Here is a 26,383-nt window from a genome sequence, read left to right as displayed (position 1 = left end):
AAACCGAAGATTCTGTGTGGGATCAATCCAATGAAATGTAACATCAACTGGTATCAAGCTAGAAGTCAGCTGGTTAGCAGCTAGCCAAAAGGAAACTGGACAGCAAAAGAACTGTCTCATGTCCTGAATAGTAGAATTCAATCACCGTCGAAAGGAAATAGAACTACAGAATTGCAACAAATCTGAAAAACCAAGGATTCTTCACAAACAAGTCAGAGGTGTGTGTGTGCGTGTCTGTGTGCGCGTGTGTGTGTGTGTGTGTGTGTGTGTATAAGACACAAAATGGCCACCAAGGGTTAAACAGAAGTAAAACAGCCCGCAACAGAAATAAAACAGCCTGCTCCAGAATTTAAGTACCTTTGAACAGGGAACTCCAACGTGAATGGGAGGCCCTATATAAGCATCCATCCAACACAGTTTGAAAAGAGGATATCTAAGGATAGAAGCAAGTTAATTAAAATATGACAATTGATTGATTCCAGCCTCATTAATAGAAGGGTGTTGTTCCATTAGGTGAACAACACCAGTTAGCACAAGGCATGTAAATCTTAATCATTGAACCAGTCAGCCTAACTCACTAGTCAATAAAGTGTGGCACTAGAAGAAGCACAGCAAGCCAGAAAACACCCAAGGAGTAGGAGAGTTAACATATCAGGCAGGACCCTTCATAAGAACTGGAGAGAGGGAAGTGGTTTGAGAAATAAATTGGGGCAGGATTGTGAGGCTGGGGGGGAAGGTAGGTGAGATGGCGATAGTTGGATGCAGATGAGGAGGTGATTGTGATCGGTTTGTGGGGAGGGTAGAGTGGATAGATGTGAAGGAAGATGGACAGGTCGGTCAGGTGAAGAGGGCAATGCCAAGTTAGAGGGTTGGATGTGGGATGGGATGGGGGAGGGGAGGTTTGCAAACTGGTGAATTCGGTGTTGAGGCTGTGTGGGTGTAGGTTCCTGAGGCAGAAGATGAGGTGTTCTTGCCCCTGTTTGCAGGTGGCCTTGTGTAGGAGGCCCAGAATGGACATGTCATGGGGGGAGTGGAAGAGGGAGTTGAAATGGTTGGCCACTGGAAGGTCGAGTTGGTCAGTGTGTACACCCCTTGTTCTCACCGGTGCTGTTCACCTAATGGGACATCAGCCTTTCGTTAATAAGGCTGGAATCAATCACTTGTCATATGTTAATGAGCCTGACTCATTAAGCAGCTATGAAAGTAACAGGTAAAGTTATTTTATAGTAAACAGCTGTTTCTTTGAAGTTATGCACAATCTTAAGAAATAGATTCTAGCCAAAGATTCTTCAGATAATCATAGAGATAAATTTCAACATAATTATATATAACCAAAGTATAATAGAAGCATTAGGGGAAAAACATTTAAACATAGATGTGACAGTTTTGGGAAAAACTTTCCTTTTCTCTAAAATGATGCCTGACACACCCTGAACGAAATAGACTGTTCACAACTTAATAGTTAAAAAGTGCTAACAGTAGGACTAACTGTAATACTCTTCAATACTATGAATCTTATAGCAGTTAGTTCAAACCAACTGTCTTTTGTACCATAAATATACCATATATACTCAAGTAATAGTTGATCTCATGTAAAAGTTGACACCTTATTTTTGGTTAAAAATCTGGAATTTTCCGTATATCTCGTAAAAAAGTCGATCCTAGTTCTTCACAGATAACAGATCAACATTTATGAGTCAGTGTGCTGGCCGTCACACTCTGCTCCAGCATTCTAGTCTACCGGTCATCCCGCTCCACTCAGGGTCTTCCAGTCTGCTGTCAATGAGCACCACTCCAGGTTTTCAGAATTACCATAATTTTTTTTTCCTTTCATTTGTTTAGAGATCAATGGGGCTTCTGCTAATGACATTGTAAGAGTTTTGATGGACATGAATTTCAGCCACTCTAAGGTAATATCCATGAACTGGTCAACCCCATAAATTTAACCTTAAAAGTAGTCAAAAACATTTGGGTATTACTCAAATATACACAATAAGAGGTATAACGGATTTTGATGGAGATAGCATATGGAACACAATGAATAACAGAATTCAAGCAGAGTTTAGAAAAAACCAGGTCTGGGACAGGCCAGAAGGAGTATAACCAGTAACTTTGGAATGTGAATTAATAGGATGCATAGAAAGACCCCAAGGCCTGGAGATTACAATTTCTGTCAAAACACCATGAGATCATAGGATCCTGGGTTTGTCCATAGGAATGTCCATCACTGATTATATGTTTCACAGGATTGTGTGTATAGAATAAAGGGAAGAACATGGTGACCATGTTGTATGTGATTATTGTAACACAAAATATATAAAAATGTTGCACTTCACTGTAAAAATCAGAGTGTGTCACTGATCTCTTTCCGGATCTGAGCCATAGATTAAGAGAACGACTGGATTCTCATATCAAGGCCAGATTCAGGGAAGATTTTTGGCCCTCTCCCTGTATTAACCAGTTATTGTTTGAATAACAGTCTGCCACTGCCTGAATCCTGCGTGCCTCTTGAGTTTTTGTCCCCGATCGGGGGTTTATGCTCCTACAGAGTGAAATTAGATTCCTTTTAAACATTTGGCCTGGGAGAAAGATGCTTACAATGGAAGGGATCTTTTGAAATTAATGTGGTATCAACCAGGTTGTTTGGGTGAATACACCTAAAAGCTTCATAGTTTGGGCATCTCATCTAGAATCAGAATGAATAGTGGAAATTTGCCTAGGGTTTCATCATAGTAGATAAGATTGTAAAGTAATTGTAAAGTATTGACAGACTACTGACAAGGGAGGCAGAGGCATAGTGGTAACGTGACTGGACTAGTAATCATGAGTCACAAAGTCGGGGACCCTGGGTTCAAACCTCACCATGGCAGAGGTGAAATTTAAGTTCAATAAAATCCAGTCAAATGGTGACTGTGTAAGTATCATTCTTGATACTCATCTAGTTCACTAATGACCTTAGAGAAGGAAATCAGCTATTGTTACCTGATCAGAACTTAGATCAGATTGAAGCTTAAGTACATTCCCAAAAATGGCATAGAAAGGCACTTAGTTCAAGGGTAAATAGGAATGGGCAATAAATGCCAGTGATGTCCACAATCCATGAAAGAATTACAAATAACTTACTAAAACGTCAATTACCTTATTAAGCTTTATATCATGAAACCAAGTTGTGTTTCACACAAAAAAACTAGGAGGAATTTCTCTGTTACTCTCCTCCAAATTGTGGTCAGATAGTGGTGGGAAAATTGAGAGGCCTTTGAAATGAAAAAAATGCAGAATATAAAACAGAAACCAGATCCACTACTGTAAATTTTCCGTCCAGCAGTAAAACTACAAATTCACTCTATTGACAATTAACTCAGAAGTGTTGGTGGACCATGGCAGGAGTGGTTGTCCTAACCAAACTCTTCTGGCATGAGAAAAGCAGAATCCATTTTTTCCAATATTCCATAAAAATTGTAAATTTTTGTTGTGTCACAGTTCATGAATTTCACAAATGGCTTTCTTCAAGGGCAAGCCAAGAGAGTGTATAAAAACAAAATATTTACTCATTGTGGGTTTCAGAGTTGTGCCTAATTTTATTGCCACACAGAGACTTACTTTTCAGCATGGGTTATCGGATTAGAATTAAAAGCAAAAGCTCTCACTGACTTTCCTCTCTCTGGTTAAGGGTGTGCAGCCTAAAAGGAACTAACTCAGAGCACACTGTGTATTGAACTTGGAGACTTCCTAATTTCTGTGCCTCATGCCACAATTGGAAAAGATATTTTCCACTTTATTTTATTGGATTTTGCTCTAACAAATAAATAAAGTTAGAAAGAAGAACAAAACAGGTACTTATTAGCAATCTATAACAATAAAAATGTAACAAACAGGTAACACACAAGCAAATCATCAACAGGAACTAGTCTGTCATGTCACACACTTCATTATAAGAATGTGCATTGCAGCACTTACAAGAGGTTCTCCGCAGATGGGCATTATGGAGTCTTCTACAGTTAATGAAGACCTAAGATGACTGTTTGAATTGATCTGTAAAAGAAACAACAAACTCTACTTCAATAATTCAAGAATATAGTAAGGACTTTGAAACGTAAAAACATAGAAAATAAGAGCATGAATAGACTATTCAGCCCTTCAACTAGGAGAAAGTGAGGACTGCAGATGCTGGAGACCAGAGTTGAAAAATGTGATGCTGGAAAAACACAGCAGGCCAGGCAGCATCCGAGGAGCAGGAGAATCGACGTTTCGGGCATAAGCCCTTCTTCAGGAATGAGGAAAAAGGGCTTATGCCCAAAACGTCGATTCTCCTGCTCCTTGGATGCTGCCTGGCCTGCTGTATTTTTCCAGCATCACATTTTTCAACACTATTCAGCCCTTCAAGCCTGGCTCAACATTCATTATCATCTCAGCTGATCATCCAACTCAATTGCCTGTCCCACTTTTTCCTCATTATCCATTGGTTCCTTTAGCCCCAAATCTTATATCCAATTCTTTCTTGAAATCAAACAATGTTTTGGCCTTGACTGCTTTCTGTAGTAGTGAATTCCAGAAACTCACCACTCTCTAGGCAAAGAAATTTCTCTTCACCTCAATCTTAAAAGGTTTACCCCATAACATTACACAGTGATCCCTAGTTCTGGACTCCTCCTGCCAATAGGATCATCTCTCCTCCAATCATCTGTCTACTTCCATTAGAATGTTACAGGTTTCCACAAGATCCTCCCTCATTCTTCTGAACTGCAGTGTATATAATCCTAATCGATTCAACTTCTCCTATTATGTCAGTCCTACTATCCCAGAAATCAATCTGGTAAACATGCACCACAATCTTTCTAAAGCAAGAACATTCTTCCTCAAAGAGGGAGACTACAACTGTACATAATATTCCATCTCCATGCTCTGTATAATTGCATCAAGATTTGCCTGCTCCTATAATCAAATCATTTCACTATGAAGGTGAACGTACTTTTTGCTTTTTTACCACCTGCATGTTTACCTTCAGTGACTGGTGTACAAGGACACCCAGATCTCATTACCCATTCCCTTCTTTCAATTTATAGCCATTCACAAAATAATCTGCCTTTCTGTTTTTGTTACCAAAGTGGTTGACCATATATTTATTGATATTATACTGCATGTGCTGTGCATTTGGCCATGCACTCAGATTGTTGAAATCACACTGAAGCATCTCTGCATCTTCCTCTCAGCGCACTCTTCCACATAACCTTGTGTCATTTGCAAATTTGGAGATACTGCATCTCATCCCTCATCTAAATCGTTAAAATTAATTGTCAATAGCTAGGGTTTTAGCACTGATCCCTATGGCACCTCAGTAATTAATGCCTGCCAGTAGGAAAGAAACTTATTTATTTCTGCTCCTTGTCTGCCAAGCAGTTATAGAGTTATGGAGTCATAGAGATATACAGCATGGAAACAGACCCTTCAGTCCTACTTGTTCATGCCGTCCAGATATCCCTTATGAATCTAGTCCCAGTTGCCAGCATTTGGCCCATGTCCTTCTACACTCTCCTATTCATATATCCATCTAGATGCCTTTTAATGTTGCAATTGTACCAGCCTCCACCACTTCCTTTGGCAGCTCGTTGCATACATGCACCACCCTCTGCGTGAAAAAATTGCCTCTTAGGTCCCTTTTATATCTTTCCCCTCTCACCTTACACCTATGCTATCTAGTTTTTGTACTTCCCCACCCTGAGGAAAAGACCAAGCCTATTTTCCCTATTCATGGCCCCACCTGATTTTATTAACCTCTAGAAGGTCACCCATCAGCCTCCGAAGCTCTGGGGAAAATAGCCCCACCTCTCCCTGTAGCTCAAACCCACCAACCCTGGCCACATTTCTTTTTATCCATCTCAATATTCTACACCTAAACCCACACACTTTAACTTTACATGAAAATTTCTTATCTGGGACTTTGTCGAATGCCTTCTGAAAATTCATACAAACCAGATCCACTGGCTCCCCCTCATCAACTCTCCTAATTACATCCTCCAAGTCTTGACCTGACACATAAAGACACAAAATTATACCTAACAACCGTATTTGATCCAGTTTTATAAATATTAGCTGTTATCCATGTGTTTTGCTTAATTGAACTGAAGGTAATTTTTGTTTCTGTTCTTTCTGTTAACCCCATCTGAAACGATCACTGATTCACCAATTTTAAACATCATATCAAGCATGCATAACATCAGAAGATGAAATAGCCTGACTTTCTCCTCCCATTGGTAGGTATGTGGAGTGAAAGTGCCAAAGCTACCTCACATCAAACCTTGCACCGAGCTGCATATAAAGTAACTACTTTGGTGGCATCAACCAGTGGAAGGCCCTGTAGTCAAGTTTACTGGAATCTGATGTAAATGCATCTTCAAAACAGTGCTATTAGTCAGACTCAGTGATGAAATATCAAATAATTGCAAATGCTTTTAAGAACAAAGTGTTTTTTTTTAATGTTGCAGATTAGATTAGATTCCCAACAGTGTGGAAACAGGCCCTTCGAGCCAACCAGTCCACACTGACCCTCTGAAAAGTAACCCACCCAGTCCCATTTCCCTTTGACTAATGCATCGAACAATATGGGTAATTTAGCACGGCCAATTCACCTGACCTGCACATCTTTGGGCTGTGGGAGGAAACCAATGCGGACACAGGGAGAATATGCAAACACTACACGGACAGTTACCCGAGGCTGGAATCAAACCTGGGACCCTGGTGCTGTGAGGTAGCAGTGCTAACCATCGTGTCGCCCATGTTGTCACAGAATTAGGAAAAACATATATCACTGAGGCTACAGATCCAGAGATAACTATAGAAGAGATCAGTGGGTGTGTCTCCTAAATGAAAGAAGTACTCAAAGTTAATAATTATAACTTCCATCACCTTGCAAAAAATGAAGGGTAACAAATCAGCAGTCAATTTTAAATCTCTCCTGAAATCAGGAAAATATAGCAGACAGAATGAGTCTAGGCCAATGCAATTTGAACTATGTTCATTCTGCACAGACTGGGATTAGTAACATTTTCAGGTATAGTCTTTGTCTTACTATTCAGGGCAGGTCCTTGGAAATCTAATAGCATGCTATTGCCAAGATTGGAATGGAAGATAGTCTAATGGTGCATTAATGGCACTGTATCAATACTTAAGTATAATTTACTTGCATCATACTAAATATCCCATGGGCAATTGGTTTAAAATTTCAAAATAGCTTACCTTGGGCAATCTACTTCATACACAATTAATCATTAAAGAGATATGGATTCTGTTCCTTTAGTCTGGAATTGTCTTCATAGCTTATCAGCAGAAAGTATGAAATGGTGCAAATATAATTTTAACAATATTATTAACAGTTTTTAATCTGTGGACTGCTACCCTGAGTCATTGCCTCAGGTGGTGGGCCATTGCACTTCCTTTGGATATTAGCTGGATATTAATCATTAAAGGGTACGAATTATTAAGGAACATACATCCATCATAAGGGCAGAAGTGTAGATGTTTGCAAATGCTTGTAACAGTGTTCAGCACCATTTGCAAATCTGGAGCAAACTGTGCTCACATACAACAGACCAGGACAAAATTCAGGTTCGGGCTAAGACCATAATATATAGGAGGAGCAGTAGGCCATTTGGCCCACTGAGTCTGCTGTGCTATTCAATGAGATGTTAACTGATCTGATAATCCTTAAATCAAGTTTCCGACCTTATCCTCATCGCCTCTATTTCTTTACTGATTAAAAATCTATTGAATACAATGTGTTGAATATAATTAACGATTCAGCATCAACAATCCTCTGTGGTAAAGAATTCCACAAATTCACAACTTTTTAAGAGAAATTCTTTTTTTCCTTCTTTTACTTCTTTTTTTCTTTTACTTCTAACACTAACATTATGCCTTCTGGTCACAGCTCTCCTAAAAGGAAGAAGCAACCTTTGATTTGGATTCTCTACAGCATAGAAACATGCCCTGCGGCCCACCAAGTCCAAACTGACCCTCTGAACAGTAACCCACCCAGACCCATTTCCCTCTGACTAATGCACCGAACACTCTGGGCAATTTAGCATGGCCAATTCACCTGACCTGCACATCTTTGGACTGTGGGAGGAAACCCACACAGACGTGGGGAGAATGTGCAAACCCCACACAGACAGTCACCCAAGGTTGAGAATTGAACCTGGGACCCTGGTGCTGTGAGGTAGCAGTACTAACCACTGAGCAACCGTGATTAGGAGTTAGGTTTATTGTCACGTACATTCGAGTATACACATACAGGAATATAGTGAAAAGCGTGGTGGATTAGCTAACTAATAGAAGACAGAGGTTCTGGTGCCATCTAAGTATACGAAAGACAAGATTAAAAACAGAAGCAGAAATAAAAGAAACAAGCAAGTCTCTGAAAAATCATATATAATTTGATAAGGTCGCTTCTCATTCTTCTAAACTCCTATGAGTACAAGCCCAACCTACCAAACGTCTCTTCATAAGACAATCCCTCCATTCCTAGAATTATCCTAGTAAAGCTTCTCTTGACTGTTTCCAATGCCAGTATATCTTTCCTTAGATACAATGACTAAAACCATTCATAGTATTTTAGGTGTGGCTTGACTAGTACTTTGTATAATTTTAACAAAACCTCCCTATTTTTCTACTCCATTCCCTTTGAAATAAAGACCAACAGTCTATTTTCCTTCTCTATTAGCCACTGAAGTTAGATACTTGCTTTTTGAGATTCATGCATAAGGAACCCCAAATCTCTTAGCTTTCTGTAGTTTTCAACATTTAAATAATATTCAGCTCTTCTATTCTTTCTACCAAAGTGTATAACCTTGCACTTTCCCATGTTATATTGCATCTACCAAGTTTCTGCCCAATCACTTAGCCTCTTTATATCCCTCTGTCAATTCTTTGTGTCATCCTCACCACTTGCCTTCTCACCTATCTTTATATCATCTGAAAACTTGGTGATACTACATTCAGTATCCTCATCCAAGTCACTAGTATATATTGCAAATAATTGGATACCAGCACTGATCCCTGCAGCAATCCACTTAGTTACAGGTTTCCATCTTCAAAAACCCATTTATCTCAACCCTCTGTCTTCTATTAGTTAGATAATCCTCCATCCACACTAATATAGCACCTCCAACACCATGGGCTCTTATCTTATTAAGTACCTTACTGAATACCTTCTGGAAATCCAAATATATTACATCAATGGGTTCCCTTTTATTTACCTCTCTTGTTACCTCCTCAAAGGACTGTAATAAATTTATCAATCATGATTTTCCTTTCATGAAGCCATGCTAACTCTGCTGTATTTTATTTTGTATTCTGAAATGTTCCACTATTACATTGTTTACAGTAGATTTTAACATTCTCTGAATTATAGATGTTAAGTTAACTGGCCTATATTGATATGTGCTGATAAGTGGCAAGTAATATTTATGCCACATAAGTGTCCAGTAATGGGCAACCCAAAAAGAGAGAATCTAACAATTCCTCATGACATTCAACAGCATTACAATCACTGAATCCTACACTATCAATACTGTGAGGTCCACCATTCTCCAGAAACCTATCTGTATTAAAAAGCTGCTGTTACAAAGGGAGAGGCATGGAATCCTGTGCCAATTGACTCACTTGCTGACCCTCCTAAGCCTGCCACCATCTCCAAGATGGAGGTGGATACTGAAGATGCTTGAGATTAGAGTCAAGATTAGAGTAGTGTTGGAAAAGCGCAGCAGGTCAGGCAGCATCTGAGGAGCAGGAAAATTGATGTTTTGGGCAAAAGCCCTTCATTAGCTTCCTGATGAAGGACTTTTGCCCAAAACGTCAATTTTCCTGCTCCTCAGATGCTTCCTGATCTGCTATGCTTTTCCAGCACTACCATCTCCAAGACACCAGTCAGTTGTGTGATCACATATTCTTCACTTGCCTAAATTAGTGCAAATTCAATAATACTCAAGAAGTTCAAAACCATCCAGGACAAAATATCTCCCATTGATTATCAACTTATCCATCAACTTCAACATTAATTTCTTCTACTGATGACTCAGAGTGGCAGAAACACATATCATCTCGAACATGCAATGCAGCAGTGGGCCAAGTCTCCTTTAATACCACAGAGGGTACAAAGATCAGCAGATACACAGAAACATTACTAACTACAAGTTTCCTTCCAAACCACATCCTCATTTGGAAGTGTACCACTATCAGCATTCGAGTCATAGAGATGTACAGCACGGAAACAGACCCTTCAGTCTAACTCGTTCAAATTTAAAGCAATCGTGACATTTTTAATTGAAATAAAACAAAAACACATGAATGATAACCTTTTGCTCCTGATTCCTAAAATGAGTAGCAAATAGTGCACTCTCCATCCCTTTTATGTTTGATGAAATAAATGGATAGTTTCAGCACTGAAAATTAAAATTGCAATTTTACTTTGATGATAAAATCTTCAGGAGCATGTTATGCAAAATACTAACAACACAATGGGCCATAATTTTCCAGAAGCAGGATGTTTTGTTGGGGGGGGTGGGGGAACGTAGCTGCATGGATACCCACCCATAATGGATGTTTTGCTGAATAAAGTAATTAAAGCCCTGTTGAGACCTATAAATACCTCTGATCAATTTGTTCAGACATGTCTTGCCAAAACTCTGGGGCAGGTGAGATTTGAATCAGACCTTCTGGCCCAGTGGTATACTGAGACATATATACAGAGTCAAATTGGAATATTTCAGTCAGGCTCCAGATGAGGGACAGTTTAGCTGCATATAGTTGTCCTTTGAGTGCCAGACTAGGGAGTTTGAGTTCCAGATTCTCCCTGGATTCAGTCACTCTTTGGAGGAAATCTCCATGGCAAAATGGTAGCCAACTACAAAGCCATTTTTCAGTTAAATTTTTAAGTTAAAGAAAAAACACCTGTGTGTTTGCGTGCCTGCTCTCTGACTTACCTTGAATGGCACCCTGTTGTTTTCAAATCAGACAGTCTTCAATGAATCCTCTGCTATCTGTCCACAGATTTCAGTTGTACAGCAAAGCCAATTTAGTGGCCAGAAGTTGGCTACCTTAGAGGAAATCAGAAGCAGTAATTTTCCCAAATAGAGATAGATTCTACCAGCCCTCCAGGAGAAGGGGGAGGCTGTGAGTTGGTGAGAGAAAGAAGATGGCATAGTGTCCACCATTCCAGCATGATACCAATTTACCAGCAAAAATAACATGGGGAATGGTCCTCCCAGCCAGAATTCAATTAGGCACTTTAAGTGGTCATCTGCTGTTACTTGCATTATTACCAGGGCATGGCAGACCTTACACCACATGGAAAGACTCCAAGAAGACTTAGGAAGGGTAAGCCTCCAATTCAGGCACCTGATGGCAATCCCCCTTACTCTGTCTAGAGGTTGGAAGTCACTACACGCCTTTCCCAGGACCATTCTGGTCCCAGCAAAGTCTGATCCAATTTACCTGGGAAGAGGGCCATCTTCCCATCATATCATCTTCTTCCAAGTCAACTTTAAGATTGGCAATGCCATCCACCAATTCCAAAGCTAACATTGTGAATCTCTTAACTGTGAATCCAGAGTAGAGCACTTCACTCAGTTCAGCTCTCCATTACATTGTTGTATCTCTCCACCGATATCCAACCGGTTCCTCCTCCTCTTGTTATCTGGTAGAGGGAGCCCTAAAATGTACAAAGCACCTGCTTCTCACAAGGATAACTGACTTTGTAAATCTTTCCTTTAAAATCTTCTTTAGCTCACTGTCATTGGATTCAGAGCAGGTAAATGCAATAATAAATTCTCGACCACATTTTGATAGTTTCAGCCTTGACAGCGTTTCTGTTATCTAGTTATTCATTCTGATGGCAGCCTTCTGTATTATGTTCATAGGGTTTCCATTGTACTTTCAGGATTTTGCAATTTATGTCAGAATCAACACGGCATGCATCAAAACATCGATTTTGTGTCTTCTGGATTGCAAGATAGATATGATGGCAGTTTTGCATTACTTTCAGGGCAATGTACTTGTTCCATTGACACCGAACAGCGCTGCAACTTTAATAGAAAGCCTAAAGCTTCCCTTTCTCATTTGGTGGTGACACGGCTCTTGTCCATAAAATGTTATGAAGGTCAGCTCATCATACATGCCTGCATTAATGTATGGATGAACACTTAATGTTCCTATGCTATAGCTACATTTTATCAAGCCTACATTTATGTAGCAAAGGATCCCATAAGTCTTAGTAACCATTTTTATTTTCTTCAGTTATAAGCCTTGAGCTTTATAGGCAGGGCAGCATTGTTTGTCTATCTCTAGTTTTCCTTGAGAAGGTGGTGATCGATTGCCTTCTCAAACCATGGCAATCCACTTGATGTAGGTACACTCACAGTTAGGAAGGGAAACTTAGTATTTTGACCCAGTAGCAGTGATGAAATGTCAATATAGTGGCAATCTATCCTGCCATCTTTAGCAATTCATGCATTTGTTCCCCCAGAGCCCTGTGTTCCTGTACCAGATTTACATTGTCTTATCTGGTCTTTCCTTGTTCTTCAGACCAGAATGAATCACTTTACATTTCTCTGCATCAAATTTCATCGACCATGTGTTAACCCATTCCACCTAGCTACCTAACCACTCTTCCAGCTGATCACAATCCTCCTCACTCTTCATAATACTTCCAAGTTTTCTGTCATCTGCAAATTTTAAAATTATGTCCAGTACACTCAAGTCTTGGTGATTAATATAGATCAATTTTTAAAAATCCCAATTTCAACCCTTGAGGAACCTCAATATATTTTCCTACAGTCCAAAAACAACTATTCAGTACTACCACAAAATGAAGATATTACAGGTTCTGGATGTGATGAAAGGTCATTGACCTGAAATGTTTATTCTGTTTCTCCCTCCATTGATGCCGCCTGACCTGCTGAGTATTTCCAATGTTTTAATTCTACTCTCTGCTTCCCATCCCTCAACTCTGGAGAGGGTTCAGAAGTGATTTACCAGAATGTTGCCAGAAATGGCAGATTTGAGTCATAAGGACAGGCTGGATAGGCTGGAAGGTTTTTCACTGGAGCATAGGAAGTTGGGAGGTGACCTTATAGAGACTTATAAAACAATGAGGGACAGAGATATGGTGAATGGCAAGAGACTTTTCCCTAGGGTGGGGCATTTCAAAACTAGGGGCTACTTTTTAAGATGAGAGGAGAAATATTTTAAAAAGATAATTTTTTTTAAACAGAGAGTGGTTCGTGTGTGGAATGAGCTTCCAGAGAAAGTGGTGGATGTGGGTCCAGTTACAACATTTAAAAGATATTTCAGTATGCATATGAAAAGATATGGGCCAAGCACAGGCAGGTGGGACTAGCTCAGTTTGGGATTATAGTTGGTATGGACTGGTTGGACTGAAATGTCGGTTTCCATGCTGAATAACTCTCTGACTTTGTGTCCATGCTGCCACTGCCCTTTTATTTTGTGGGGCTCAACATCGTGAAAAAACCTGTTGTGAGGCATGTTATTAAACATCCTTTGGAAGGACATGTACACTAGATGCTCACATTGCTCTGGTGAATCTGTTCACTAATTCATCATAAAACTCAACAAGTTATGTAAAAACAAGTTGCTCTATAAAAATTAGTGCTGACTTACTTTAAAATAAATTTTCAAAATTAATGGATTGCTGTTACAGATTATTACTCCCAACCACAAAAACAGAAGCAACACAAAAGCAAAATACTGCAAGATGCTGGAAATTGGAAATAGGAACAGAAAATTCCAGGAATACTCAATATCTGTGACAACAATTGTGGAGACAAAAACAAAGTTAATGTTTTTCATCCATGACCTTACGTTAGAAAGACACTGATTCAGAATTATCTGGAGCGTTGTGTCCAATTCTGGGCGGTCACATTTCAGGAAAGATATTTTAAAAATTGGAGACTGTACAAAATAAATTTATGAGAGTGATTCTAAAGCAAAAGACCAGTTGCAAGGATAGATTGGTGAAGCTGCATACATCTTTCAATAGAAGACTGAGGGGAGATTCAATAGAAGTGTTCAAATTCATGAGAGAGCATCAGAATGTAAATTTGGTCCTTTGACATTGCTTCACCTTTCAATAAGTTAACGGTTGACCTGACTGGGGCTTTAACTGAACAGTCCTGCTTGTCCCCCATAGCCCTTGTCTCCATTGTCAATCAGAAATCTGCTTAACTCACCACTGATTATATTCCAAAACCAGGTCTCCACTGATACATGTGGAAAATAATTCTGAACGCTAATGACCATCCGAGAGTAGAAATTCCTCCTCGTCATTGTCTTAAATAAGTTCCACATTATTTTTAAACTGTGTCCCCAGTTTTAGATTCCTCTATGAAGGGAGATGTCATGTCAGGATCGAATCTGTCAAGCCCCCTCAGAATCTTACATGTTTCTATTAGACTCACTACTCATTCTTCCAATCTTTGTTTATATACTCATTCATAAATGTGGACATTACTGGCTGGGCCAGTATCTAATTTCCATCCAAGGGTGCCCTTAAGAAGGTGGTAGTGAACTGCCTTTTTGAACCACTGCAGTCTTTTCGGTGTAGATACGTCCATGTTGCCATTAGGGAATGAGATCCAAGATTTTGTCCCAAGCACACTGAAGGAATGGCAATGCATTTCCAAGTCAGTATGGTAATAGACATGGAGGGGAACATACTGTTGGTGATATGTATTTGCTGCAGTTATTCTAAATGTTTGTATTCATGGATTTGGAAGGTGCTATCTAAGGAATATTAAAGAATTTCAGCAGTGCATCTTCCTGCAGCTAAGCGTCAGTGGTGGAGGCAGTGAATGTTGGTGGTTATGGATAGGCCCAAACTGTGCAACCTTTCCTCATAACACTAATCCTTCTTTCTAGGAATCAGCAGAGCAAACTGCTTCCAAAGCAATTAACTCCCTCCCTAAGTAAGGTGACCAAAATTATACACAGTACTTTATATATGGTTTCACTAATACCCTATACAGTTGTAGCAAGACTCCTTATATTTACACTCTCTGGCAATAAAGGCCAGTATTCCATTTGAGTTCATTATCACTTGGTATACCTGCATGCTGAGGTTTTGATGATTCATGTATAAGGATACCCTAGGACTGTACCACAATATTCTGTAGTCTCTCAATTTAAATAATATTCTGCTTTTCTATTCTTCCTGCTAAAGTGGTCAATTTCACACTTTCCCACATTTTATTCCATCTCCCATTTTTTTGTCCATTCACAAACACACATCCCAATTTTTGAATTATGAACAGGAATTGACCATTCAACCCCTTAAGCCTGCTTCACTATTTTTTAAGATCATGACTGATTGTTACGTCATTGAGGTAAACCCCTCTATTAATTAAACCAAACACCCAGAAAAGCTCGCCATGCCTTGTAATCTGTTAAAATATGAGTGACAGAGAACTCTTAGATTCCACTATTTAAAAAAAAATCAATTTTTTTTTAACTTTAAGAGTGAACATTGAACAATAACTATTCACAACTCCAAGCCTTCCTTTCTCTTAACTGCTTATTATCTACCTCGAACTCTCTAACAATGTGTTGTTCCAATAAGACACTTAAAGTGTCAAAACCATAGAGCTGCTGTCAACATCTGTGTCTTTCTTCTTCCAGCTGAGGATCTCCCTGTGTTGTCTTCTTTCTTTTTACTGCAAGTATGCTTCATATGAAAAGATACCTCTGATACAGAGTGTTTTCTAACCTATTGCAGAGCAAGATGTTAGCTCTCCATACATTTCTATCATGATGGTGGTGGCTCTCTGACCAATTTTCAAAATGTCTGCATTTTTTATCACCCCGCCCCCAACATCGGATTGTCTCATTTTAGTATCCTAGGGCATAATTTAAACTGATTGGTTAAATCTGAATTGTTGTCAAAACAGCAACCAAAACTCAGGTATCCCTCTCACAGCCAAATATTACATATTTTCAATTTCCCAGTACACTCTGGGATGTTTGTAATCTCTCAGTTGAGAACAGTATTTACTCTCTTAAAGGTACAGTACATGCCTTCAACTTCATAACACTGACCTAATTGAGGTCCCTATATCCTTCTCTACCCCTGTGGCTTTTGACTCACTTTTCAATCAGGAATCCATCTAATGCTGCCTTAAACAGATTCAATGACCCAGCCTCAACTGCTGTCTGGAGGAAGAGAATTCCACTGAATAATAACCTTTTGTGACAAAAATAAAAATCTCCTCATCTTTGTCTTAAATGGGAGAGCAATTTTTAAGCTGCCTGCCCTAGTTCTAGTGTCATCCAAAAGACAAGACATTCTTTCAGCATCCACCATCAAGTCCCTTCAGAATCTTGAATTTTAATAAGCTTGACCACTGTGAAAGTCCACTGGATACAGCTCCAAAGTGTTCAAACTGTCCTTCACCCTGGAACTGGTCTAATTAACATTTTCTGAATTCCTTCTAATGCAATTATGCCTTTTGTTAAGTAAGAAGATCAAATTTTTACATCGGAAAGGGGAGGCGATGGCATAGTGGTATTGTTGCTGGACTGTTAACCCAGAGATCCAAATAAGATTCTGGGGACCTGGGGTTCAAATCCTGCCATGGCAGATGGTGGAATTTGAATTCAATGAGCACCTGGATTTAAAAATCTAATAGTGACTATGAATTGATTATCATAAAAACCCATCTGGTTACTAATGTCCTTTAGGGAAGGAAACTGCCATCATTACCTATTCTGGCCTACATGTGACTCCAGACCCACAGCAATGTAGTTGACTCTTAAATATCTTCTGGGAAATTAGGGATAGGCAATAAATGCTGGTCTAGCCAGTGATGCCCTCACCCTGTGAATGAATGAAGAAAAACATGTTCCACCAATTATAGCTAAACATCTTGATTTTACATTTTATTCCCATTAAAATAAACAAAAGTGCTCCACTTGTCTTCCTAATCATTTGCTGTGCATGCAAATTAACCTGTTGTGATTTTTGCACCTGGTCCACAGATTCCTCTGTACTCTGGAGTTCCACAATCTCTTTCCATTTAAATAATGTCATGCTTTTTATTCCTCCTGCCAAAGTGGGCAAGTTTATATTTTCCAACATTATCCCCCGTCTGACATTTATTTTGTTCATTTACTTAACTATCAATATCCCAATGCAGACTCTTTCTGTTCTCTTCCTATTATTATTCTTCAATTTACTTTGGGTCATCAGCCCCTTCATCCAAGGCATTGATATAATTTGTCAGTAGTTAGGACTCAAGCCCTGATCTCTGTGGCACACTGGTTACATCTTGTTGACCTGAAAATAACCCATTTGTCCATTACACTGTCTTCATCAGTTGTTTCTCTATCCTTAATCTATCCATATCCCTGTGCAATAATAAAACTAGAGAGTGCTGGAAACGCAAGGTCAGATAAGGTCTGTAGCAAACTGTGGACTGAAGAAGAGAATTCCTCTGTAAACTTTTAATAACCTCCACATAACTTGCTTTCAAACCAATTTGGATACAGCAAATAGGATTTTTTTGTCTCACAGGAACTAGACAACGCTGTCTGAAAGTGTGGTGGAGACAGATTCAATTGTAGTCCACTGAGGCTAGGAATAGACAGCAAGTGCAGCTCAACATGTGGCTGCAGACCCGGTGTAGGAGAGAGGGCTTCAGATAAATGGATAATTGGGATAACTTCTGGGTAAGGTGGGACCTGTCCAATGAGGACAGATTGCACCTGAACTGGAAGGGTACCAATATCCTGGACAGGAGGTTTGTGAGAGCTCTTTGGTAAGGTTTAAATTAGTTTGGCAGGGGGTTGGGAAGCGGAATTACAGATCAAAGGATGGGGTAGCTGGCAAACAGGCAGATACAGCACGAGAGAGTTTGTGAGGAAGGACAGACAGTTGATAGGGTAAACTTGCAGTGATGGGTTGAAGTGAGTCTAATTTAATGCAAGAAGTTTCAGGAATAACAGTGATTAAATTAGAGCATGGATCAGGACTTGGAGCTATGACGTTGAAGCCATTATGGAGACTTGGATATCACAAGGTCTTAGAATGGTGGTTGGATATTCTGGAGTTGTAGATGTTTCAAAAAGGATAGGGAGGGAGGTAAAAGAGTGGCATTGCTAATTAGGGATAGGTTCACTGTTGCAGAAAGAAAGATTGTCAAAGAGGGTTTGCCGACTGAGTCAGTATGAGTGGAAGTCAGAAACAAAAAATTAGCAGTCACTTTATTGAAAGTTTTCTACAGAACCCCCAATAGCAACAAAAACATGGAAGAGCAGATTGGGAAGCAGAGTTTTGAAAGATGCAGAAGTAATAGGGTTGTTGTCCTGGGTGACTTCAACATCCTTAATATTGATTGGAACCTCCTTACTGCAAATAGTTTGGATGAAGCAGATTTTGTCAGGTGTGTCCAGGAAGGATTCCTGACTCTATATGTAGATAGATTGACTAGGGGGTAGGCCATATTGGATTTGGTGCTTGGCAATGAAACACATCAGGTGTCAGATCTCTTGATGGGAAAACATTTAGGTGATAATGATCACAACTCCCCGACCTATACCATCATTATGGTGAGGGATAGGAGCAGACAATATGGAAAAGTATTTAATTGGTGAAGAGGAAATTGCAATGCTATTAGGCAGGAACTGTGCAGCAGAAATTGGGAACAGATATTCTCAGGGAAATGCACAATAGAAATGTGGAGGTTGCTTAGGAAACACTTGCTGCCACTGCTGGATAGATTTGTCCCACTGAGGCAAGGTAGGGTTGGTAGGGTGAAGGAACCTTGGATGACAAGAGATGTAGAACATCTAGTCAAGAGGAAGAAGGACGCTTACTTAAGGTTGAAATAGCAAGGATCAGACAGGGCTCTAGAGGGTTACAAGGTAGCCAGGAAGAAACTGAAGAATGGATGTAGGAGAGCTAGAAGGAGGCATGAAAAAGCCTTGGCAGGTAGGATTGAGGAAAACCCCAAGGATTTCTACATTTGCATGAGGAACAAGGGGATGGCCAGTGTGAGGGTAGGGCCAATCAGGGACAAGGGGGGAACCTCTCAGAGTCAGAGGAGGTCAAGGAGGTGCTTAATGAATATTTTGCTTCAGTATTCACAAGTGAGAGGGACCTCATCATTTGTGAGGACAGCATAAAACAGGCTAATATGATCAAACAGATTGATGTTAAGAAGGAGGACGTGCTAGAAATGTTAAAAAATGTGATGATAAATATGTCCCCTGGACCAGACAGGATATACCCAAGTTTACTATGGGAAGCAAGGAAAGAGATTGCTATGTTTTTGGCGATGATCTTTGCTTCCTCAATGTCCACTGGAATAGTTCCAGATGTTCAGGCAAATGTTATTCCCTTGTTCAAGAAAGGGAATAAGGATAACCATGGGAATTACAGACCAGTCAGTCCTACATCGGTGGTGAGCAAATATTGGAGAGGATGCTGAGAGCAGGATTTATAATTATTCAGTAAAGCATTGCTTGATTAGAGGTAGTCAGTGTGGCTTTGTGAGGGGCAGAGCATGCCTCATAAGCCTTATTGAATTCTTTGAGGATGTGAAAAAATACAGTGATGAAGGTAGAGCAGTGGATGTGTTGTATATGAATGTTAGCAAGGCTTTTGATAAGGGTCCCCATGGTAGGCTCATTCAGAAGGTAAGGAGGCATGGGATACAGGGAAATTTGGCTGGCTGGTCACAGAATTGGCTGGCCTATAGAAGTCAGAGGGCGGTAGTAGATGGAAGGTATTCAGCCTGGAGCTCGGTGACCAGTGATATCCCGCAGGAGTTTGTTCTGAGACCTCTGTGATTTTTATAAATGACTTGGATGAGGAAATGGAAGGATGGGTAAGTTAGCCTTTGACAGGAAAGTTGATGGAGTGGTGAATAGTATGGAGGGTTTTTATAGCTTGCAATAGCATATTGACAGGATGTAGAGCTGGGCTGAGAAGAGGCAGATGGAATTCAACTTGGAAAGGTGTGAAAACAAAACAGAGAACTGTACAGCACAGGTGAATGAGCAGTGCTCTGAAAGCTAGTGCTTCTGATTAAACCTGTTGAACTATAACATGGTGTTGTGTGATGTTTAGCTTTGTACACCCCAGTCCAACACCGGCATCTCCAAATCATAGATAGAGTGGATAGCCATAGAATTTTCCCAGGGCGGAAATGGCTATCATGATTTTAAGGTGTTTGGAGAAAGTTTTAGGGGAGATGTCAGAGGTAGGTTCTTTACACAGAATGTGGTGGGTGCATGAAATGCTCTGCCAACAGTGATAGTTGATTCAGATACATTAGGGACATTTCAGCGACTCCTGGATAGGCACATGGATGAGAGTAAAATTAAGGGTATATAATATAATTTGGTCTTAGAACAGGATAAAATGTTGGCACAACATCAAGGGCTGAAGGGCCTGTACTGTGCTGTACTGTTCTCTGTTTTGTTTTCTATCTAGCTAAAAATATCTGCTGGGTTTTGGGAATAGCTGAATAACTCCTACAAAGAGTAAAAACAAGTCAAGTGGTCTCCTGCTCTGTAAGCATTCTATGAAGCAGTTTTGTTGCTGTTATAAATGTGATAACACAGTAAGTTTCGTTTTCCTTTTGCCTCCTTTGATAAACAAAGTAGCCAAGTTTCTATTTTGGAAGAAGGCTAACATTTTAATTGCTGCATTTAAGGAATAACTTAATTTTTCTTAGGAGTTTTTAGAAATATTGAGAAATATTAGTTTAGATATTTACTCCATTTATTCGTCAGAAACCATGACTCGTGATACTAGAGAACAAACAGTTAACACATTTGTATGATATTTTATCTCCTACAGAATGTGACTTTGAACAGCTTGTTGAGAGTTGGATGAGAAAAGGTGTTCTTAATCCCCTTCTAAAAGTCTAATTTTTCTGTATTTGACATTTAATATTTCACTATAGTTTACTGTTTAAATTCTAAATTTAATGTAAGCATATCCAGGCATATTCAAGCTCTCTACTTGAGAGAAGCTGACTTTAATTAATTGAGAAAACCACTTAAACCACTTTTTCTGCACATGGGGCTGAGATAACCTAGTGTCAGATCCATCTCAGTGCAACTTAGTAGTGAGTGCAACTTTAAACAGGATGTGCAGGTGCCATTGTTGGACTGGGGTGAACACAGTTAAAAATCACATAACACCAGGTTATAGTCCGACAGGTTTATTTGGAAGCACTAGCTTTTGGAGCACTGCTCCTTCATCAGGTGGTTGTGGAGCAGGATCAAAAGACACAGAATTTATAGCAAAAGATCACAGTCTCATGCATGCAAACGATACTATGTAAGGACAAACCTAGACTGCTGTTAAGTCTTTCATCTTTTAGAATGGGGTGCAGGGTTTGGTTCATTAATATGTAAATCCCAGAACTTCTTTCAAATCACATTCTTGAGATAAGTTAAGGTTTTATAAAAAAAAGGTGACATCTTTACAGACATGGAAAAGAGTCTGTCTGTATCCCAATTTTGCGGCAGACTGGTTCAATTTCCAAAGTAGAAATTTATAACATGTTACATGGATTGACTGCCTGCAGATTGTGCACTTTTTGAACAAAATAAATATATCTGCGATTAGAATACTGCAAATGCAAATTCACCCCATAGACTTATATGTGTGCGTGCATGTGAAGGGGAGGGAGAGAGACAGAGAATGTGTGAGAGTGTGTTTCCATGTATATGCCCCACAGGGGGTGTATGTGTGTGTATCTGAGAGACAGCGTGTGTATGAGAGAGGGTCTGCATGCGTGTATGAGTATGTAAGTGTATGTGTGTGTGTTTGAGTGAGTGAGTGAGTGAGTGAGTGAGTGAGTGAGTGAGTGAGTGAGTGAGTGAGAGAGATTGTATAGTGTTGGGGTCACTTGTAGTATGACATGAACCCAAGATCACAGTTGAGGTCATCCCCTCAGCGTCTGCTTGGCCACTCTGTTGTTACGTATCCTGAAGACTGCCTTGAAGGATGGTCACCCGAGGATCTGAGACCAAATGTCTCTGACACCTCACACATTTAATGCACTGTCTGAGCTGAGATATCACCTGTTTTTTTTTTAAACTTTAAGTTGTCTCAAGAATGTGATTTGAAAGACGTTCTGGGACTTACATCCTAATGGACCTAAACCTGCAACCCATTCTAAAAGATGAAAGACTTAACAGCAATTTAGGTTTGTTCAATATATCACAGCAGTTGCATGCATGACACTGATCTTTTGCAATAAATTCCATGTCTTATGATCCTGCTCCACAATTTCATGATGAAGGAGCAGCGCTCCAAAACCTAGTACAGGTAGACAACCCTTTATCCAAAATCCCGAAATCCGAAAAGCTCCAAAGTCCGAACGTCTTTTGTGAGTTTTTTTTCTCATTAACATGGTTGTTTGGCGTGCAAGCAGTTCACCCAAGTCGACACCCACTCAATGAATGTCACTCAGATGAGACAGGGGGGCGTGGCCCAGCATTGGCAGGCCTCAATTCTGTTTCAAGGTCTGTTTTACTCATTGAGTCTGCTCCTTCGGTAAGATTTTTTAAAATTTCACCATCAAGCTGTCACTTATTCCAAAATTTGAAAAATTCTACATTCCGAAAACCAGCTGGTCCTCAGTATTTTGTATACAGAACTGTGCACCTGTACTTCCAAATAAACCTGTTGGACTATAATCTGGTGTGGTGTGATTTTTATCTTTAAACAATGTTGAGAGTTCGGTGTTTAAGGGAGTTAAGTAAGGAGCAAAGGAGGTGCTCCCAAGTTTTTTTCAAAAGAAAGTGAGAAGCGAAGAAAAGACCTTTAAGAATGTTACCAGGACTGGAAGGTTCAAGTTATAAGGAGAGGCAGGATCGGCTGGGATGTTTTTTCACGGGCGTGTAGGTGGTTAAGGGGTAACCTTACAGAGGTTTATAAAATCTTGAAGGGCAGAGACAAGGTGAATAGCAAAGGTCTTTTATGTAGGGTAAGAGAGTTCAAAACTAAAGAGCATAATTTTAAAATGAAATGATAAAAATTTAAAAGGGACCCGAAGGGCAACCTTTTCAAAAAAAGATTGTGGTTCATATATGGAATGAACTGCCTGAGGAAGTGGTAGATGCAGGTACAGATACACCATTTAAAAGACATTTGGATAGGTACATGAATAGGAAAGGTTCAAAGGGAGATGAGCCAAGTGCAGGCAAATGTGACTAGATTAGTTTGGGAAACTTGGTCGGCATGAACGAGTTGAATCGAAGGGTCTGTTCCGTGCTGTATGACTCTATAGTGTTTATTGAGTGTCCAATATATGAGGATTATTTAACACCCACAGTTTATCCTAATACAGGAACTGATGGTAATGTTAATGAAATATATAGAAAACAAAAATAAACAATTAAAATTAATTATAAATAGTAAAATTAACTAAGTAAAATTAATTAAAGCACTTCAAGGAGAAAGAAACAGACAAAATGTCATTGTCGTAGTATGTAGGAGATCCTGTGTTTCAGTGTGATCCACTGCAAACATATCACTGTCAATGTTTGCAGACTGCGCTGTTTCAACTCGCAGTTTGTGAGCTGAAGGTTGAACTACAGACAGGAGAGATAGACTTACCTGAATGCTTTTATTTCAGATTTGGTTAGGGAAAAAAGGGCACAGTAAGTGAGACAGGGAAGGGAACCCAGAACAGTCAGCCTTTGAAGCTGTCTGACAGGTTTGACATTCTTTCAGCTTGTTTAGGTAGGATCTGGTGAATTGCATAAGTAGGGAAGTAGAGAGAGGTTTAAATGAAACATTGGATGCAAATGATCAAATTTGAAAACAGTCATGTTAATCAAGCGTCATTAACATGATTGTTGTGGAAAGGGAAATCATGTAGAATTAATCAATTGGAATTCTTTTAAAATGTCAACATTAGATTAGATTAGATTAGATTAGATTACTTACAGTGTGGAAACAGGCCCTTCGGCCCAACAAGTCCACACCGACCCGCCGAAGCGCAACCCACCCATACCCCTACCCCTACATTTACCCCTTACCTAACACTACAGGCAATTTAGCATGGCCAATTCACCTGACCTGCACATCTTTGGACTGTGGGAGGAAACCGGAGCACCCGGAGGAAACCCACGCAGACACGGGGAGAACGTGCAAACTCCACACAGTCAGTCGCCTGAGGCGGGAATTGAACCCGGGTCTCTGGCGCTGTGAGGCAGCAGTGCTAACCACTGTGCCACCGTGCCGCCACATGTTGTGAAACATATGAGGAACCAATGGATGGACTGTACTGAGAATTCAAGAAGGTATTAATAAAGTTTCGCATTAAAGGTTAATGTAGAAGTTAAAAGCTGATCGTGTAAGGGTGGCATGGATAGAAGATTAGTTGGTAAACAGGAAACAAAGCGTTGGCAATGAATGGGTCTTCTAGTTTGCAAGATGTAATATGTGGTGAACCATTGGGTTCAATACTCAACTTCACACAAATTATATAAATGGCTTGAATAAAGGAATGAAAGGTTACTAAATTTACTGATGCCCCAAAAATAGGTAGCAATGCAAGCTGTGGAGAGGACATAAGCAGGCAATGAGCAAACATAGATAGTTAAGGGAGTGAGCAATGATCTGCCAAATAAAGTATAATGTGAGAAAACGGGAGATGGCTCATTTTGCATTAGATTCTTGATAAGTAAGGTGGTGAAAATTTATCAGGTTTAGGAAGGAATGTGGAGTAAACATGTCAGCCATAGTTTCATTGATGAGTAAAGCAGGTTCAGCAGGCTGAGTGGTCTACTCCTGCCCCTAACTCATATTTGTTGGTACTTAACAAAGGTTTAATGGACTGGATACACTGGATTAATGCATCTAAGAGATCTGTCAGAAAGAGTACTTTTTTATTATTGATCTTTTAGCAACTTTTAGGAATAGTAGGATAGATTTATGCTAAATTATCTGTTACTGCCTCTTGTTCTACTTCAAGGCAGTGACCAGTGTGAATAAAATATGGGTAATTACCTCAACAAACTTGACTCTGATAATGCCAAACCCTACAGCAATTTCTGCTAAATTGGAATATACTTTACATTTTATTTTCTGAATCTCTTAATCTTTTTGTTTAGATTACTAATTTGTATTTTCATTTTCAGTAAATGCTTCTTGCACAAGCAGTTCAAACCCTACAAGAAGAGCGAGTCAAAGGCTAACAAAACCACAGAATTATTTCAATGCAGCTTGTGAGACTTAGGTCAGTCTTCAGCTCGAGTAAATATAGGCTCAGAAACAGGAAGTAACACACTGGTGTCAAAGAGTGAGTAACAATACTATAACCAGCAAACAGACAAAATGAAATAGAAACTGACAAACACAAAGTGCTGCAGATACTGACAATTTGGGATTTAAAAATTAAAATGCCTGAGATACTCAGCAGTTTAGGCAGCATCTGAGGATACAAAATAAAAAATAGCAATTTTACATCAGACTACAGTTATGCTGGTAACCTCGGAAGAGGTTGGGTGACGTGCATTACTGAAGGTGGATTAGTACAGAGAACATAGAATAGTTACAGCACAGTACAGGCCCTTCGGCCCATGTTGTGCTGAGTATTTATCTTAATCTAAAATCAATCTAACATACACACCCCTCAATTTACTGCCGTCCATGTGTTTGTCCAGCAGTCGCTTAAATGTCCCTAATATCTCTGACTCTTCTACCACTGCTGCAATGCATTCCACACACCCACCACTTTGTGTAAAGAACCTACCTCTGACATCTCCCCTATACCTTCTTCCAATCATGTTAAAATTATAATCCCTCATGATAGCCGTTTCTGCCCTGGGCAAATGTCTCTGGCCATCTACTCTATCTATGCTCTCATTACCTTGTACACCTCTATCAAGTCACCTCTCTTCCTTCTTCCCTTCAGTGTGAAAAGCCCTAGCTCACTCAACCTCTCTTCATAAGACAAGCTCAACAATCCAGGCAGCAACCTTGCATATCTCTTCTGCACCTTCTCTAAAGCATCAACATCCTTCCTGTAATAAGGTGAGCAGAATTGGACACATTATTCCAAGTGAGGTCTTTCCAGGGTTTCATAGGGCTGCAGCAAAACCTCGTGGCTCCTAAATTCAATCCCCCTGTTAATAAGAGCCAACAAACCTTATGCTTTTTAACAACTCTATCAACTTGGGTAGCAACTTTGAGCGATCTATGTAAGTGGACCCAAGATCCTGCTGTTCCTCCACAGTGCCAAGAATCCTGTCTCTAATGCTGTATTCAGCATTCAAATTCGACCTTCCAAATTGAATCACTTTGCATCCACTACCACTCGCTGTCTACATTTGGCCAGCCAATTCTGTATCC

The 26,383-nt window shown here is 39.8% G+C and overlaps 1 protein-coding gene across 13 annotated transcripts in view; it reads right to left on the bottom strand.

Annotated features, from left to right (window-relative positions):
- mctp1a (multiple C2 domains, transmembrane 1a) overlaps nt 1–26,383 on the bottom strand; it is a 643,540-nt gene that overhangs the window by 538,715 nt on the left and 78,442 nt on the right. For 12 of the 13 annotated variants that reach the window (XM_087999145.1, XM_087999160.1, XM_087999167.1 and 9 more), the window contains one exon: nt 3,958–4,032. The exons of the other annotated variant lie outside the window; for it this stretch is intronic. In XM_087999145.1, the coding sequence (XP_087855271.1) occupies nt 3,958–4,032 (75 nt within the window). The remainder of the gene's footprint in view (nt 1–3,957; nt 4,033–26,383) is intronic. 13 annotated transcript variants of the gene reach the window in all.

Source organism: Chiloscyllium plagiosum, unplaced genomic scaffold, assembly GCF_037043375.1.
Source record: "Chiloscyllium plagiosum isolate Xiang-an unplaced genomic scaffold, Cpla_swu_hap1 HiC_scaffold_2, whole genome shotgun sequence".
Classification (NCBI taxonomy): Eukaryota; Metazoa; Chordata; class Chondrichthyes; order Orectolobiformes; family Hemiscylliidae; genus Chiloscyllium; species Chiloscyllium plagiosum.
Note: the sequence above shows the minus strand (reverse complement) of the source record. Positions and strands in the feature narration are given on the sequence as shown.